At 43.2% G+C, this 18,270-nt stretch overlaps 1 protein-coding gene and 1 long non-coding RNA gene across 3 annotated transcripts in view; one reads left to right on the top strand and one right to left on the bottom strand.

Moving 5' to 3' along the window:
- Positions 1–1,821: 1,821 nt before the first annotated feature.
- On the bottom strand, positions 1,822–16,752 carry ALKBH1 (alkB homolog 1, histone H2A dioxygenase). Of its 2 annotated transcripts, XM_075030080.1 has the most exons (7): positions 16,474–16,608; positions 14,009–14,070; positions 13,478–13,586; positions 8,779–8,941; positions 5,191–5,281; positions 3,852–4,045; positions 1,822–3,322 (listed from the first exon to the last, which is right to left on the bottom strand). In XM_075030080.1, exons 2-7 carry the CDS (start codon positions 14,039–14,041, stop codon positions 2,899–2,901), a joined length of 1,014 nt encoding a protein of 337 aa, XP_074886181.1. In that variant the 5' UTR covers positions 14,042–14,070; positions 16,474–16,608; the 3' UTR covers positions 1,822–2,898. The 2 variants fall into 2 exon arrangements, with proteins under 2 accessions (XP_074886181.1, XP_074886180.1); XM_075030079.1 differs by lacking the exon at positions 14,009–14,070 and having other exon boundaries at positions 16,474–16,752.
- The window catches only part of LOC142032030 (uncharacterized), a 4,103-nt gene continuing 2,506 nt past the window's right edge, over positions 16,674–18,270 (top strand). Inside the window, exons 1-2 of the long non-coding RNA XR_012650706.1 lie at positions 16,674–16,787; positions 16,940–16,998. This is a non-coding gene — a long non-coding RNA (uncharacterized LOC142032030). The remainder of the gene's footprint in view (positions 16,788–16,939; positions 16,999–18,270) is intronic.

The following is an 18,270-nucleotide window of genomic DNA, read 5'->3' as shown; positions in this document are numbered from 1 at the left end:
TTATAAAAAAAATCAGTAATTGTTTAAACTGTGTTGGACAGTTAGCTTTATCTATAGATCACATAAAGTACAGAGAACATGTGGTAAACATGCTTCATTTCCAGGTGGCCTTGAATTAAACAGGATTATCTTCCTGTAATCACTCATTACATTAATTTTCTTGCAGAATTGGTCCAGATGACCTCTTCTTTTCCCTCCCCTCACCTGTGCACAGCTGGATATCCTAGAAGACTACTGCCTATGCCAGTGATGCAATTTTGTGCTTGTGGCTCTTGGGCAGTACTTCTCCTTTAGAGGAATTAAAAGCCACAGAGATTACCTCAGCATGCACCTATATGAACGCAAGCAAATATCTGTGGTACCTATAGAGACAAAAATTTAATCAGTGCTATAAAAAATCCTGTTGTGTCATCACAAACCTAAACAAATGAGGTGCAGTTATCACCACCTGAGAGCTGTGTAGAGTAGGTCAATGGCTCCCAATCATTCTGTCCTAGAAGGGAAATTAGCAGAGCGTATCACTTGAGGCAGCCCTATTCCCCACCTTCTTCCCAGGGCTGTAGCTGCCTCTTCAAAATCATGTTCTGGAAGCACAGCTTGCAGAGCCCACAACAGCCCTGTGGTTTGCTCATGTGTACTCCACTCTTCTGTGGTTACAGAACCGATGCTCACTGCAAAGCTGGCAGTTCAGGAAATTCTCCTTTCTTATCGTTGTTTCTCTTTGTACACAGGTGATTTTTTTTTCCAGGTCGTCTCCCATATTCCCATTTCTGTGTCATGGACTTTTCATTTTCTAGGTATCTGACACAGAATTAGATCAGGGCTGTCTCTCACTCACAATGGCATTAGATAACAAGCTTAACTGCAAGTCAGTAACTCAGCAAATTCGCAACTCCGTCACACCTAAACATAAGGCTTCAGTGCACTGGATATTTCCCATGCCCAATTGCTATCAGTAGTCTGCAGCACTTCCTACAATTTCAAACTGCAGAGGATAAATGGTATGGTTTCTTGTCCTTGAATAAATGATTGCTTGTCATTTGTTATATACTTGTAGGGAACTGAAGACATGAGAACCATGGACTTAAACCTCAGCCTGTGACATGAAGAAACCAGCTCCAGTTCACAACCATCTAGTTCCATGACTGTCTTCTCTCATCTTCAGTGCTGGGGGAGTTGGCAGATTTTTTGCATCCCTCTCGAATGAAGAGCAGTCAGTCTGCCTTCTCACCAACAGGAAAACAAATATTCCTTTCCCCTTCCCCACCTTCAGGTGCCATTAAGGGAGTTTTGCTGTTTTCTGAGACCTACTCAGTCAACTTTCCTTTCTGGTCATGTTGTAGCCTCTGTGTAATAGTATTCACTCGCCCAGGCCTCGGCTGTAAATAGACCAGGCCTAGGACACAGAAAGGACACATTTCTGGTATAGAATTTCATAGTAAAACCCACATCTGATTATTTTAGACATTAAATTACTGGAGCTCTTTGCAGTATTGTGTAAGGAATTAATTGCACATACACATACATTCACCTGCTATGAAATAAGCAGACCAGACACGCTTTCCCCATGAGGAAAAGCTGCCACATACAGATTAAATTGGACTTTGATGCTGCAGGCAACACCTCTCTGAAACTGCCCAACAAACCCTGAACTGCCCATAAGTAAAGTAGCCCTGCAGACATAAGCAGGGCTCCTGCACCTGAGCTGGCAGAGGCAGTAGATCCAAAAGAAGCCTGGAGGGAACAGCACAAGGGATGTGGCAGCATTAACAATACACTGAAATAACTAACAGGGAGAAAAAGAAAAGAAAAAACCCAGCCTCAAACTGATAGAGATCTTTAATTTAAAAACCAAATAAGTTTATTCATTGGGAAAGTGCAACAAAATACCCCAGGGATAGTGCATTCCACTCCAACAATTAAAATGGCATTAAAAAGCAGATAGGAAGAGAACTGGCACAAAAGCTAGTGCTTTTCTTTGTTTCAATGTATTTATCTTTGGGTGACACAGATAGCCACTGATTAATTTTTTAGGTACTTAATTTACAACTTCATTGCTTTTACTTGCAAGTCATTCTGTTTCTTAAAGATGCTAGCTTGGGACTAGAGGACCATAATCTGCAGGCACTTAAGAGGGGGCAGTTTTGAAAGAATGGGGATGTAAGGCTCAGACACATACTTACTGTTGGGAGGAGACCCAGCTGGGAGCTACTAGGTATTCTAAGGAGATACTGCTCCCAATTGTTTCTGTCTAAAATCTGAGTTATGCAAAAAAAGTCCAGTTCCACTCATAAGAGCAGTTTCTGCTGCAGCTGAGCGGGTGCAAGCAGGCAAAAGGAGAGCACAGCACTACAGCAAGCTTACACCAGGTGTTGCAAGGGAGCTGCTAGTTTCTGATCACTGAACCAGTTTTTGCAGTAGAGGTAATTCTCTTGGAAATGCTGCGGGTAAGTCTCACACCCTTAGCAGCCTATTGTCATTCATACTTATTACTGCACTTCAGCTGAGCTTTACAAGCCCTATAGGATTCTTTAACACATAGCAATTATGTATCTTTTGCTAGCACTTTTCTGTCCAATGATTTCAGAATACTTCATGAGCACACTGAACCAAGCTTAAAATTCTGACATACAGGTATTTTAAACGGAAGAGTACAGTAAATGTCTGCAACAAAACAGCAATAGAGTTCATCTCCTGAGTCCCAGTCCTGAACTTACCATTATTTTCCTTTTAAATTCTTTTTCTCCCCCACCTGTTTTTTACAGCAAGAAGGACTACATTTATTCTGCAGAAGTTTATTAATCCCAATACAAACAAGTGACTTCGAGTATGATTACATTAGTTTCCAATTCCAATGGAGGTTGCCTGTCCGGTCAATGTCAGCATGATCTCCTGGTCTCAGCTCTCTGTATTTAGTTTAAGTCTCTTGGCTCTGCTGTTCTCCTGATGCTGACTGTCTTCAGAGGGTGCTCGGCCCTTTCCATCTGTCCCAGATTCCTCTGGAAATTTCTGACCCTCAGCCAACACCTGCCGAATAGTCATATTAATGCGGGAAGACTGCAAGTACTTGGCACAGACCTGCCAATCCTCATCAGAGCTGTGCTCAATGACTGAGCCAACAGGAAGGTCTGAAGAAAGTGCTTGGTCCAGGCACGAAGGCAAAGCTGTCCCTTCGGGGTTTGGGAGGACCCGGGGGACTGCATGGTACAGCAGACGGCTGAAGCCAGACATCACCATGATATCTCCACTGTGCATGAACATTGCTGTTGGAGCCTCCTCCCGCTTCAGGCCCCCAAGCAAAAATATCGAGGATTGCCCAAAACTAGAGATGGTATGAGAATGGAGAGAGAAGATAAGACAAATTCAGGTAGAGAACAATTATATGTACAGTAAGAAAATACAGCAGCTAAATCCTTTTATTAAAAAAAAAATCCCAAAGAAGAAAACCAGATGGACTCCTAGTAACAACTTTAGAATGAGAACATGGAAAACAGACCAAGAGGCCTGGTTCAAGGTAGGCATAGTGTGAGCAGTTGCCCCGCCAGGTTTCAAGCTCTGCTGAGGTATTTCATCTTTGCTTGCTAGTACCCAATTGCCACCCTGCTGCTTTAGAACAGAAATGTGCTCTGTGCAAAGAGCTCTTACACTCCAGGCTCCACATGCTATTCAAGCAGTCTTGAAACAAAAATCTATGCCCTTGAGCTATAGCTTCCTACTGTTCAAATCTTCAGAGAGTGAAGATTATATACCCAATTAGCAAACTACATCATACCAACTTCCTATAACCAGATGCAACCATAGAAAAAAGCCACCAATCCTTCCACAACACTTGAATGCTTTTCTTGACTCACCTGAATGATAAAAGGGGCCAAGAATGGTCTAGTTCAGACTCATCCACATGAATTCCCAGTGAAGAGTCAAAATGATAGTAGTTCAAGATCCCTGCTTGGGCTTGGAAACCCCGGAACCCGCAGGCTGCAGCCACTTGTTCTGACAGGAATGCAAGGTCTGAGGGGAAAGGAGTGTGGTGATTTGCTGAGTACTTCTGGAGGAAGAAGAGCAGGGGAAAAAAAAAACCAAACCACACCCAGAACATCAGAGTAGCAAATACAACTGGAAACAAACATTGAATGAGAACTTAGACATTTGGCTGATAGTCACGGAGAAGGACATAATATTTGCCTGGAAAACGACTACAACATAGGCACAAACACAGCAAGTTTACCTCTTGTCATTTAATTCTGGGCCTATGTTGAGACTGCCAGGACTCAATTAATCATGGAGTTATTCATTATATCTGGATGCCTAACCTGAAGTCACTAAGACTAATACCTAAGGCTAGTACCAACATCCTGAGGATCTACTTGGTCACTACCTATAACTGCCAATGGAAACACAGTTCTGTATCTCATCAACAGAGCTCTGAAACAAGCATCTTTGTTCCTTCTTTGAAGGATAGGACAAACAGGAATCAATTGCAAACCTATTTTTTCTCTCTCCCATGAGTGATTCTGAGAGGACTGGAAGGGAATAACCGAGTTCTTATTAAGGCCACCCAATAATAGGCTGACCTGGTAAATATAAGGCTGCAAGCAGATTTGGTTAAGTATCTGCAATACACTGATAACACTGCATATTCACTCTGCCATCCTTTCTCAGCCTCCATCTGACTCGGTCTTAGGAAAAAGTTTATTTTGGTCAGGAGCCCCAAAATAGCTGTTGGTTGGTGAGACTGTACTATACTGGTTCAGACTCTTAAGTTCAAAGTCACATCAGCAGCAGTCTCCTCCTGCTCTCGCTCACCCTTCCAAAGAGGAGTAGTTTCTCAGAAGTAGCTGTCTTCAAGCAGTCAAGGTCATTCTCACCTTAAGTAGTTAACGATGCTTTTGTGATTATCCCTTTTGGTGGGGTAGCTGCTGACTTAACCTAAAATAGAGTCACAGGTCTAGAGCTGAGTATATGCTACCATGCTACCTTTCAAAGGAAGGATTGCAGCAATGGACTTATGCTGTTAAATCCTTCACAGTAAACTAATACAGATTAAAATGTTCTTACAAGCATGGTTTGTTCCAGCCTTTCCTCAAGGCTGTCTTGTAGGATCACAAGCGTTTTATTCCATGATACCCTCCTCTGTCTGCCATTCGGAGTGCTTACAGCTAAGAAAAATGAAGAAGAACTTAATTTCAATACCTTGGTATCCCAATTATAATGGTAACCAAGGGTCACCCAGCGCAGCTTCTCCAGTAAGCTTCTGGGCTCCCGTTTACTGGAACATTTCCTTCTGCAAAGACAAAATGGAAAGAAATAGGATATGTGTTAATTTCTGAGGGGTTTTCTGGTAGTGCAGCATCCAGTAATGAGATTCACTCATCTGTATGACAGCCTACTAAAACCATCAATGCTAAACTTTTATTTTCAGTGCCATTATTTTTTTTCCTCCAAAGACCTTGAAAATTCAGTTCATGCAATTTATGCAAGCTACAGGGCCTACTGCCAACTGCTGTCAGTTTGAAAACTTGTATTTTCAACATAGTACATAATGGGTTATCAGATGGAGACAACACAATGAACTGGTGCGGATTTAGAATCAGACTTAAGTATGTACTATCTGAGCACCTGAAAGTGAAAGAACAGAATCTGTAAAGATCTAAAAGCTGCAAACACAAGGGAAAAATATTCTAGGCACTTAATGGAAAATGACAAGAAGGGAAACTGCTTCACCTGACAGTAAAGCATATCAAGCTGCATAATACTGCAAAGGACCATTAGTTCTACTACTTGGTACTTTTACAAGAAGTCCTTAGGATGGACTGACTCAATGTTCAGTAAGCAAGACTGCTCTAGCTATGACCATACAATTCTTGTAAAGTCAAGAAGTCTAGATGGCAGGTATCCCCTATCCAGACTGCTATGCAGAACAAAAAACTGTTCTTCTCAAGTGACAGCCCTAATGCAGAGGGGCTCAGTAGTCTGAAGCCACATGCCAATTTACCATTCTTACTTGAAGGTGGTGAAGGCAGGAAAAGACCTCAGGGATAGGCTTTTACTATGGCCTACAGAAAAGTCCTTAAAAAGTTACAAAAAAATATTACTATAGTAAATAAGATAGAAACATGCTAGTGACAAATGCAAAAAGGAAGGTACACATCTATCTTCTGGTCCACTTATTCCAGGAATTTCAGCTTCTTTTCTCAAGCTAAGTCATGTGTTATGGTAAAGAAAGAAAAGGGAAATGTACTCAGAACGTCATGATAAACAGTAGCACCAGACAGTTGGCTTTCATTTATAGCCTCATTAGTGCAGTAAGACATACGCTCCTACAAAACAGGATTCATATTTGTGCTGCCATGGTCAAGTCTCAGCCAAGCATCTGCATTTAATGTGCATTTCTACCTGGATACACAGCTTGTTTCTGCCCTTCACCTATACCGCACTGATAGCTCCTAAGCTAAACCAGGAACAGGAGTAAAAGGCCAGTTTCTTTACCTTTAGTAATTTTTCACAGCTCACTGATTATTGAAAGAAAGTCATCTCTCCAGTTTCCATCTTTGTTATAGGGTAATAGCAACTGCAATTACCATAATGCAGCAACACATTAACTGTCAAATACATGCTGCTTGGAACAATTTATGGAGCCTACAAGCAGGTAACACAGCATTTAGAAAAGGGAGAGCCCACAACTTGTTCCTCTCCATCTTTCAATCGACAAACTTCATGTTCATAATTAAATATTTTTAGCATGTGCCTTTTGAAAGTGCACTTCTTTCGCTACAGTGCTAGAGTGTTTGCACAAATGCAGGAACCCTAATGTGCTCAGTAGGTCCTTATTCCCAGAACTTAGTATTCTGCATGTGATTTCACGTGTGATTGCTAAGGAGAGGAAAGCCTGAGTGTTACATATCCGGAAACAAAGAGTTCTAGAGTTGTAGCAGCAGATGCTCCTACAAGAAAGCACAGAGAAATTCTGGTATAACTATGTTAGAAAGAGAACAAGACTGAACAGCAGGGGGACTTCGGTCTGAAGCTCCCTTTTGTCTTTATTCACTGGTAAATGATTGCATCTATAAAATTCCCCCAGCCTTTTCCTTATACACAGGGATATATATATATCCCTTCTCTACCCACTTTCATACTTTTAATTGTCCCCAAGAAAATACCCCATCTCCACTTTGTGAAGAGAGCATAGCATACATTTCTAGGAACTGTACGGACTCTCCCTACCTCATAATTCCTGCATCCTGAAAAAAGCAGATAAGCCATGACCCAAGCACATTTATGCATCTTCCTGATGGCTTTAAAAAGCATTGAAGTTGTGTCCAATCTTGGAAGCAGACCTCTTTTTAGTTAAGCACTCTGTTCCTCCCCTCCCTCAAAGGCTTTCACTTGGCTAGCTTGATCTGCTGTCCCCTAGGTAAAAGCACAAATACAGCAGTTTGCTCACTTGAAGACTCAGGCAAGTGCTTAATAAAACTGCCAGTGTTTCTGCCAGCCATCACTCTTCCAAACACTGTTTTCAACTGAACTGGATTCAGCTGCAAATTAACCTCTGTTCTGATCATTCTCTGTGCATGCAGGAGGTGCTGCTGGGAAAGGCCCATCAAGCTGCAACAGTACCCCACTTTTGTCAGCTGTAGGGCACAATGCACAATACTTTCAAAGAACAATTTTTCATCCTTGATTGAACACAATAAAAGGTGTCTGAATTTCTGTAACTAATTCAGACTGAGCCTGGAAAACACAAGTGGGGGTATAACTTCTCTCCTACGTGCAAATATTTAGAAGTCCAAATCTTGCTTTTGCCATTCTGTATCTTGTAGACATTAAGAGTACTTTTGAAGAAAAATCTCGGCATGTCTCATTTTACTAAGAGACTGAGGTGGAAGATGAGAGTTGTAGGTAACTCTGCTCACTCCATCACATGAAACAATCATTATGAAAAACAAGCAGTGAAATCAACAAGGTAATGATAAATACACAGTCTTTTACTTATTTGGGTAATGTAAACAGCATCTATCTTGTATGTATTTTTACAGGCAACTAATTAAAAAAAAAAATCTTTAAAACTTTCTACTTGACTTCAAAACTTGGACAAATTCTCCATTAACTTCCAAATCAGGTAGAAGAAGGCAGCTGTGTCAGCCACAGAACCTTTCAGAGTCAACAGGATTGCCTTTTAAATGGTACGTTTAATCACCATCTCAGAGTGAATGAAGAAAAACAAACAAACAAACAAAACCCCAAACCAAACCACCCCAGACCAAAACAAAGAAATACTTTGGAAAATAAAACCACAGAAACTAGCTGACTTGAGAAGTTCAAAAAGGTGCAGATAGCAGCCTTTCAATTACAGTATTCCAGGTCCAACAGCTGACTGGGAAGAAGAGCTAGCATGAGTGGTGTGTTTGGAAAGGATCCCTTTTGCTTCAGGAAAACTGAGGCCTAGAGGGATCTCATGGTTCCTCTTGTAGCTGAGCTTAGCAAGCTTCCAAGCACCATCATATCAGCCAGGGTCACTATTTTACATTTGACTGATGGTTTTGAAATAATTTGCTGCTAGAAAATCCCATTGTGAGTGTGAAAGCCGAGAATTAACAAGGATGCACATGAAGCCATGAAAAATCCATCTTTAACTTGGCATGTCTGACACCATCTGTATACTGCCAGCATGTACACAATCTTTTTCAGCTTCCCTGCCCTGCTCATTTTTCTTAGACCTTGTCTGAGCCGAGACCTTCTGGGTCCACTAGTGTTGACCACCAAAGGTTACTGTGGACTTACCTCAGCTGCTCCTTGCTCTGTCCCCACAGGTCAATGGTCTTCTCAGGAGCCATGTGCAGGTCCAGGTTGCAGACATTGGGTTTCTGGGGGTATAGCTTGAGACACTGTTTCACCCAATGACGCTGGCAGCCGGGAAGGAAAGGGTTTGGTATGAAAATAAACCCTGACCACAGAGAAAAAGGGAGGGGGTGGGGAGAAAGTATGATTAGGCATTTCCCTGGTTTTTTCCTAAAACTAGAGCAAAGGACAGGGGTCAGAGTTACTGAAAAAAACACCTTAGACATACAACCACTGACTTTACATGTAAGCTGATGAAATCTATTAACAGGTCTAAATAGTTAAGTTAAAGCCTATTGTTTTTTTCAGTACAAACAAATGGTGGCCATAAGGTAGAAAGAAGGCAGGGAGGGCAGCCAATGCTGGTTCAAGTAAAAAAAATGACAAAAAAGGACATATGAATGTAAAGTATATTGATTACAGGTAGATAAAGAAGTAAGAACTTGGAAAGCCAATTGCTTTGGAGTAAATTTGATTTTGAAATGATTCAGCAAGATTTTGCTCTTGAACCCTGCGAAGCTGAAGTAAATCTGGCCTATTTTTTCTAGACTTCAAACTAACCTTGTTGCTGCCTCTGAACTCATACTGTTTTCTTATTGCTACTTCAGTGTCATGAACTGCCGAGAGCAGTCCATGGGCTGAGCAAGTCTCTAGTAATGTAAACTGCCCTCTCCTTTGCTTCATGCTTATTTCCGGGTAAGTCTGGTTGTATCCATCTTTGTATTTTGGTACCGTAGGATGAAAGTCAAATTATATCCCAAACTGCTTGTTGCTGACTGCAAATACTTTGCAGTCATTGTTAATTAACAAAACAAAATAAACATGTAGATAGACTGCACATTCATTTAGCCAGGCACCTCAGGCAGAGTTCAAGCAGCAGCCCAAGTAAGAGAGTTAGCAGAGATGAAATGAATTGATTTGGTCTATATCTTAACAGACAAGAGTCCTTGACATAAGATCTGCCATCAGCATGAGTGCTAACAGGATTCTTCACTGGAACTTTCTCCTCAGCACCCCAGGGGTGTTTCCTTCCAGGCCAGGGTCGACAGTATTGATGAATGAGCATCTGATGGGAAGATGCTATTAATCTGTATTGTACCTACCCTGAGAATCAAGGCACTCTCTCAAAGACTATCAATTCAGTAAGACTCGCCAACACAAAATTCACATACAAAGAGAGATAAGGGTATAGGAGGAACAAAGGAAAAGGAGGTTTCAAGGTTTTGCCCTACTGTGTCTTTTTGAACTTCTCAGTCGTACCAAGTTAAACAGAGACAAAAATAGATGAAAAAGGAAGAAGCAAGGCTAGGAGTCTCAGTAGGATACAAACTTGCCTTGTACCCTTATGAAAGTGGTAATAAAAGCACAGAAAAAGCTTCCTGCCAGCATACCTCACAGACCTCACAAGATTAAATTAACTGTTTAGAAAAAGAGCCTTCAGTGTATTAATAATATACCGTCATTCATTTCACTCCGTTCCCTGCACCTTCAGACTATGGCAGCCTTCTGATAGGTCTGGTTACAAGAAGTTTCTTTGCCAGAAGCATTAAATTTACTTTCTCTTGGCCTCTGCATAGAACAGACTAATAATATTGCCCTTCCCGTCTACAGCTTTTGATGTGGGGTTTTCAAAGCACTTCACTACATTCACAAAATTATACTTTACTATGTATGTATTATCTCAGGTATTAACGAATGAATTGAAGCCTGGAGGGCTAGTTACACACAGAGATGAGAACAAGAATCCAAATTTTTTGACTCTTGTATCAGAAGCTTAGAACATGCTCATGTCTCTCCAAACCCTTCATTGCTTACTCCTAAGAAACCAGATTAGTCTAAATTTACAAAAGCAAGAACAACTAAAAAGTGGGTTACTGCTATGCTTCTGATGCCAAGAAAGGCAGAAAACCCTGAATTTCAAACAGTTACAGAGTTTTACTATAAAATTCTACATTAATGTTCAAGACTAATAGTTCCTGGGAGGGCTAATAGCACTAGAAATCAGTGACTTACCACACATAGGAGGGAGAAGAGTAAGCAATATATTTCTGTAGCAATCTTTCTGAGCTGACTAAAGAACACCACAGACAAGCTTTGACAGCAACACAATGGAACCTCTTGGCCTTGAAAGAGTTGGTCTAAGTAGAATGGCCAAAAGACAAATTCTTCGGGGATCTGTATACTAAAAGAATTTGCCTTGAGGAAGCAGATGCAGTTCTCTTACTGCAGCATAATCTTGCAGCACACTAGGAATTAATTTACACCTAGTGAAAGTGGTCTCCAGCCTCAGTCAAAGGAAGGGTAAGACACACAGATGTCTAGCAACAAGAACAACCCCTCATAAAACCAGTTTGTGTCAGTTACAAAGACCCAAAGACAGCATCACCCACATCTCACAGAACTCAGGACACAGCAACAGAAATTCGCCCAGCTTCCTTAGTCTTATATTTCATTGCTCACTGTGGGGACAAAACCAAATAACTTCCCTTCCATATGCCCATAAACAAACCAAAGAAATTCTAACTTATTTTAGAGGGCTATTGGGGCAGTTGGTTAAATATATTATAGTGCTTTAGGATGTCCAGATAAAGGTAGCTGAAAAAGGATAATATATTATTCTTGTCCACACACGACTTGATTCTAAACAGGACTGAGAATTTGTCAATGTATTTGCATTTCATTTTACTGAAACGTTTTTTTTGTCAAAGCAGAAGAAAAAATGCAGTTAAGTGGAACACTTTTGATCCACCCCCCACGTAATTGCTAGGAAAGACGTTTAGACAGACATAAAACGACAAGTGAGACCAAGCAAGGGCAGCTATAATATGACAAGTAAGCGGAACAAAAAAAATTTAGAGGCAAGAAGAAGTGGAAGCCTTTCTCCTGAAGTTATTCAACTCCTTGTGTATTAACCATGCCAGATGGCTAGTGTGGCTGCCTCAGTTTCAGAATCAGTAGGCTGGCTTCATAGCAACCCACACAGACACTGACTGCAGTCCCAATGAACCAAAAGAAACATGAGAAAAAACAAAAATCAAACAAACAAAAATCCCTGAAATATGTAGGATCTGGGGAACTACAAACTCATCAGCCTTACCAAAACCCCTGGTAAGATTATGGAGCAAATTTTCATGACAGGCATTTCCAGACACAAAGTGGTTGGGAACAGTGGGCATGGATTTACCGAAGGCAAATTTTGTCTAACCAGCCTTACTGCCTGCTACAGTGAGATGCCCAGACAAGTGGAGAGCAGGGGGTGCTGTTTACCTCAGCTTTAGCACAGTTCTCCAATCAGTCTCTGGCAGCATCACTGGAGCCAAACTGGGGGCTCACGGATTTTATGGGTAAACTAAAAGGTTGAGCAAAAGCTGGCTGGGCCACCAGGCTTAAAGAATAGTGATTTGATGGTTCTAAGTCTAACCAGTGGCTGTTATGAGCTGTGTTCCTCAGGTTGATGTTGGGGCCAAGACTGGTAACTACATCTACATCAACAACCTGGATGACGGGACATTCATCCTCATCACATTTACAGATAACACTAAATTGGGGCAGCAGTGGATATGCTGGAGGCTACTGCTGCCACTGAAAGGGACCTTGACAAACCAAAGGAATGGGCCAACAAGAACCTCAGAAGTTCAACAGTGATAATCCTGCACCTAGGGCAGAATAACCCCATGCAACAGTACGGCCTGAGGACCAGGGAGCAGCTCTAAGTCAAAGGACATGGGGGGTCCTGGAGGACAAATTGAGCATGAGTCAGTAGTGCACCCTTGCGGCAATAAAGGCTGATTACACATTGGCCTGTATTAGTAAGAGCTACCTAAAGGGGCATACAGAGAAGGTGGAGCCAGATTCTTCTCAGAGGTGCACAGCAAGATTATGAGAGGCAACAGTCACAAATTACAGCAAGGCAAATTTTGATTAGACATAAGGTGAAAAAAGATCACAACAAGTGGCCCAGATGTACAGATGCCCAGAGAGGGTATGCAGTCTCTATCCCTGGAGATTTCCAAAACTCACCCATACAAAGCTCTGAGTGACCTGATCTAACTTTCAACTTGACCCTGCTTTAAGCAGGGAGTTGGACTAGACCTCTGGAGGTCCCTTCCAACCTAACATATTTCTGTGATTCTACCAGGTCACCTGCAAACCTAAGACACATTTCAGTTTTTGAAATAACCTGCCTAATGAAATTACTCTGTACCTTGAATAGGACAAGAGGTTCTTATTCGCTTATTGTGCTCAGTGTTCTACACCAGGAAGTAGATACCACACCTCAGCCCCAAAATGACTGTATTTCAGTCACTTATCTAATTTTCATGATATATATTGAGGAAAAATAGATGCTACAGAAATATAATATCTCTATGAAAGGCAACAGGCATCAATTCTCACAAGGGATGGGCTGGTTGATCAGTGACTTTGAAACAACTGGCCCTTTTGTTCTCACCTTCATATATATATTGTCACATCCCACCCTTTAGCTGACTCATTTGTCCTCCTGCAGTTAAAATAACATTAACTTACACTTAGGCAAACCAAAATAGCTTTTTCAGGCAGGGCAAGGAGGGTAAGATAGAAGATGCCTGAATCCAAAGCAACAAGGTTGTGTTTAATTTTTCTTGAAATGAGAAGTACCTACCTGGATACCCATTGAGGCCATAGGCTTTCCACTGGCTAAGTGGCTGTAAGCCTGCTCTGTAGGCATCTTGATCACTGACTGAAGAAATACTGAGCTGTGATCTGAACACCTGGCAAAAGAAAACAGATCTGGTTAAAAGAAAAAGAAAAAAAAAAAAGGAAGAAATATAAAAGTCATCCAAAAATAGCACCTATAAGAAAGAGTGCTACCATATTCCAAGGTAAGTCTTGTGAAAATGCCAGCTGTACCACAGAACTATTGTCTAAGCAACTGTGAGCAGAACAAGGCATGCTGCTAACAGAGCTACTAAGTACTTAACACAAGAACCAAAAGTTACCTACAGTTTTTACAATACTTAGGGATAAGGAGAGGTGCCCTCCATTCATGAAAAAACCCAAACATTTTATACCAATGAGAAAAAAAATTGGCACTATTTGTCCATTTCCACAGTACAGCCTCATCATTATAAAACATTCTCGTAATTATCAATCTCATTAGAGAGCAATATTTAGTACCCCCAACACTTTATACCTTCAAATAATGTTCCAAATACAAGTTGCTCATGATCCCATAGGGTAGATGACTATTCTCATCTGTAATGTACAGAAGGAGAAGTAGTACAGTGATGAAATGACCACAGTTGTCCAATGTGAAGGACTGCAGAAACTCTGTAAATTCTGAATACCACATTGCCACTTCTGTTTCCAACAGCAGGGTCAACAGCTCAAGGCTTAGCAAGATATATTTTCTTGAAGTACTCTCTCAGGTTGCAATAACACACATATTTAAGCTGCAATAAGCTGACACTTGCTGGAAAAAACCAAACTCATCCACTGTGTTCCCACTCCCTTCTTCCCTTAGGGCTGCGAACCGTTTTAGGGAGGGCAGGGTTGAGGCAGGTTGTTTTTTTTCTGGCTTAGTTCCCTAGTCCAGCTCTCCACGTGACTGTGCAAAAGTACAGGCTCATGTAAGGAAAGAGCTGGCCAAGCATAGTGAGAATAAGCAGGCAGAGACAGGCAAGACTTCATTTATGACAATTTAAAGTGTATATGAAATTAAGGCCTTTGCACGCAGACTCTGCAGCAGTGAATGTATAAATCAGTCTCTTTGCAGGCTGACAGCTCCATTTAACATCTTCTGAGCAATGGGTCTAAATTATGTACATAGAATTTGTAAGAAAACTCTGAACTACTGCTGGGCAGCAGCTTCTGGCAACACACTCAGTTTTATCAATTTTTCAGCTCTCTGCAAAAAGCAGCTTTGTGACTGCCAGCCTTGAAGAGCTTAGCTCAGAGTCCAGTCTGCAGAACATCCCCAGAAAGGCTATTCCTTTGACTAAGACTCTACCACCTCTCTGCCTTCTCAAACTGCTTATACACCAGCTGCTGCCAGGGCTTCTGGAGAACAGAAGCTGTTTCTACACTGGAGAATTACATGTGCTGAATCAGTTAAATAAGCCTGGTAGCAGGGCAGCTGGGGTATGTCACACTTCACTGGAGAACTCAATCATTTGAAGCAGTTTTCTGAAAGAAAAGGAACAATAGTGTCTGGGCTAATCTGCCTGGCCTGTAGCTCTTCTTAATGAAAAAAGCCAGATGTTTTTAACCTGGGGGAAAGAGAAATAAAAGATGGTTTCACTAGTAAGCTATCAACTGATCTTAGAAGGTAACAGGCACAAAAAGAATGATATGGAGAGGGGACAGATGCTTATGATGCTTTCAAGTACTCTGAGTTTCCCAGAAGGGCTGTAACGCTGGAATCCTTTATTTGATAAAGGATTACTGCAAGCTCAAGAAAGGCTGAAATGTTAACAACTCCCTTGTTTAATGCTAATGCCCTGAACAATTTCATATGGGTCAGGTTTTGTGTCCCATTAACAATATCAAAATTATAGTCTGAAAAGATAAAAAAAAATATATTCTAATACAACAGTAAAAAGAAAAGGCTAAGCATTTGAATTAAGAAAAACTAGGCAAAGTTTCATTTTAACTATATTCCCTACTCCCTTTTTTCATATAAGCTCATACATAGAAAATCCCTGGTTAACAATTCTTCAGCAGATACCCATTACCCTTTTGTGAGGTGACAAAACACAAGATGACTTTAAAGGATCACTCCTTCATCACTCAACACACGGTAAACTATTAACCATGATAGCCACTACTTTCAGCTGTGCTCCTGACTACAGGCTCCAAATCCACTGCAATGGTTGGGCTTGCCCTGATGGCTAAGCCAAATGTTTATTTATTATACAAGAGTAAAAAAGGAGAAGAAACTTTATCATGGGGAAGACAGCAAGAATCCTTGGCACACACTGCATAGCGGGGGGAAGCTGATCCCAGATCCCTCTCCAGCTCACTCAGGTATTTCAGAGCCAAGGACCAGCAGGCCCAGGAAATCGTGCCAGCTCCAATACTGAAACTTGCTTTTTTTCCATCCACACGTTCCTTTACTTCCCTTAAGTAATGCGTGGTTCTATTAGAGGCTTTGGAGATCCCTTACTGCAGCGTAGAAAGCTAATTAAACATTACGGTAATAAATAAATGCAAGCAAAAGCGGCAAATCTGTGAACAAGTGGCACACTGGCCAGGGGCAGCGGGGACAGCAGCTCGTGCCCTCGGGCAGGGCCCTGTAACCCCGCGGGCAGCCGGCCCAAGGGGACCCTGGGCGAGCCTGCCTCTGGGTCCGGCGGGCAGAGGGGCCCTGGCCCCTCACAGCTGCACGTCCTTCCTCAGCTGCTCGTCTCTAGTCACACAACTAGCTTTTACACACTATAGCGGCCCATAAGAGGCTCAGCGCCGGAGGGCAGCGTCTTCTAGCTAGTAACGGGGCGGCGGTGGAGACTTGGCGTCGAGCAGGGCGGGAAGCAGCAGGTGGAGAGCACAGGCTGCAGCAAGACCGCCACGGCACCGCGCTGAGACACCGCGACACCCCTCAGAGGGCGGGACGAGCTCGAAGCGCGCCGCGGGGCGAGGGCAGGGGGAGCTCGGCATTACCTGGCCCCCCGGCACGGAGAAGTCCACCACACCCCGCAGGTCCGACGCGTCACGTTGCCGGTAGAAGCGAAAAAGCCGGCGGAAGGCGTCCTCCCCGCCCTCCCGGGTCAGGGCCGCGGCCGCCGCCATTTTGGCCAGGCCGCGGAGGGCGGAGGGCGGCGCTGCGCACTGCCGGGGCGGGGCGGGGCCGGCCGCCCGCCTTTCCGTCGCAGCTCCCAAGATGGCGGCGGCCAGCGGGGCGCGGGCGGTGGGGCGCCGCTCCAGGCGGCTCTTCGACATCTTCGTGGCCGAGGTTCCCTGGACGGTGTCGAACAGTGAGTCTGCGCCGCCCCCCTCGCCCCCCACCGGCGCTGGGCTGGCGCGGGAGGAGGCGGCCCCGCTGCGTGTGCCGCCGTGACCGTGGGGGCCGGGCCGGGGCGGTTGCGGCCGCGCGGCTCGTGTAACCAGGTGTGCGTTTTTCCTACAGAGGAGCTGAAGGAGTACTTCTCCCAGTTCGGGTCAGTACAGAGGTGCCAACTGCCGTTTGTGAGTATCCGCTCATCCTCCAGCCCGCTGTTCGTGTCGGCTCCGTAGAAGGGGGAAGAGCCGCCGGCTGGTGCTCGCCGGGCCCTGGCAGGGTTGGTCCTGTTGCTGGGGCCCTGCCCTGAAGCCGGCTCCCCCACTTCCTCGGAGCTGCTTTCTGGAAGCCTCTTCCTGTACTCTAGTCAGATTTTTCAGTGCTCACCACTCTTAGTCTCCCCTCCCAGTGGCTGCTGCCGCTTGTCTGCAAGCTGTAGGCCTCGTTGAAGGTTAGTGGTTTCTATTGGCTTTGAAAGAGCTTTAGTATGAACCTACAGCCTTTTCCTCCTGTGGGTTCATACCCATCCAGAGTGCGGGGCTAACACAAAAACTGCAACCTCTTCAGGATGCTCCCAAGCTGTCAGCTGTTCATGCCTCTGCCATTTAGGTTATTTATCTTCTGAGCATGTAGGTTGGGGATAATAGTGTCTAGTGCAGTTTCTTAGAGGTGAACAGTCAAAAAAAAAAGTGTGCCTTTCCCACTCTGTTATGAGTAAGTTGCAGGTCATTGCTGAAGGAGTAGAGGTTCTCCTGCCTGCTTGTGTTTCTCCATGTGATGTAATGGCCTGCTAAATTAAGCTCAGTGTGTAGTGAATGTCAGTTAGTGAGCTGATGGGTTAGCTATCAGTTGAGGCCAGTTTGGAAATGGAGAAAGATAGTTTGAAACAGTCTTTTTATTTCTGAACACTGAAGCTTAGGTGTCTTATCTGCCATGCTCTGTTCCTCAGGCCCAGAACAGAGTGCATTGGTTCATTGTGAAGGCTAGCAGCTTACCATAAACCTGCCTCCATTGCTGATTAAAGCTGAACTGATGCATGTGTGTATGTTTTGATTTGGTGATTATTTTAGGAGTGTTCATTAATGCTTAAAACTGCCAGAGGTACAAAAATTTGCCAGCAGCATCAGACATCTAACTAAGACATCACTGGGATACTGAAACCAGGTAGTGTGACCACAGTACATTGTGGGTGAGAACTTCACTGCTGTTTCAAAGTACTGCCAGCCATGCCTGATGATCAGAGTGGCAGAGCTGTTGTGAACTCTCTTATGGGGATCAGAGTTGGGATAAAAGGCACTTTAGTAGACTTAGGTTTTCTGCATTATCTCCTCTTTATTGACAACTGTCTTTTCTGGCTGGCAAATTATTCTTAAAAATAACTTTTTTTTTTCTTTTCAATGCAGTTAATGCTTGTCATCTCGAATTGTAGCCTGCTTTCTTAGTACCTTAAGCAGCTGCTT

Source organism: Buteo buteo, chromosome 6, assembly GCF_964188355.1.
Source record: "Buteo buteo chromosome 6, bButBut1.hap1.1, whole genome shotgun sequence".
Lineage (NCBI taxonomy): Eukaryota > Metazoa > Chordata > Aves > Accipitriformes > Accipitridae > Buteo > Buteo buteo.
This window is presented reverse-complemented; position numbering and strand designations above follow the sequence as displayed.

Excerpts from the sequence above, each read along its gene's own strand:
- ALKBH1 (XM_075030079.1), bottom strand. The coding sequence starts at position 16,752 with ATGTCGAAGAGCCGCCTGGAGCGGCGCCCCACCGCCCGCGCCCCGCTG. Across the intron at positions 13,587-16,473 it reads TCTCCGTGCCGGGGGGCCAG|GTGTTCAGATCACAGCTCAG; the intron begins GTAATGCCGAGC and ends TTCTTTTGCCAG. Across the intron at positions 8,942-13,477 it reads TGGCCTCAATGGGTATCCAG|GGTTTATTTTCATACCAAAC; the intron begins GTAGGTACTTCT and ends CTCTGTGGTCAG.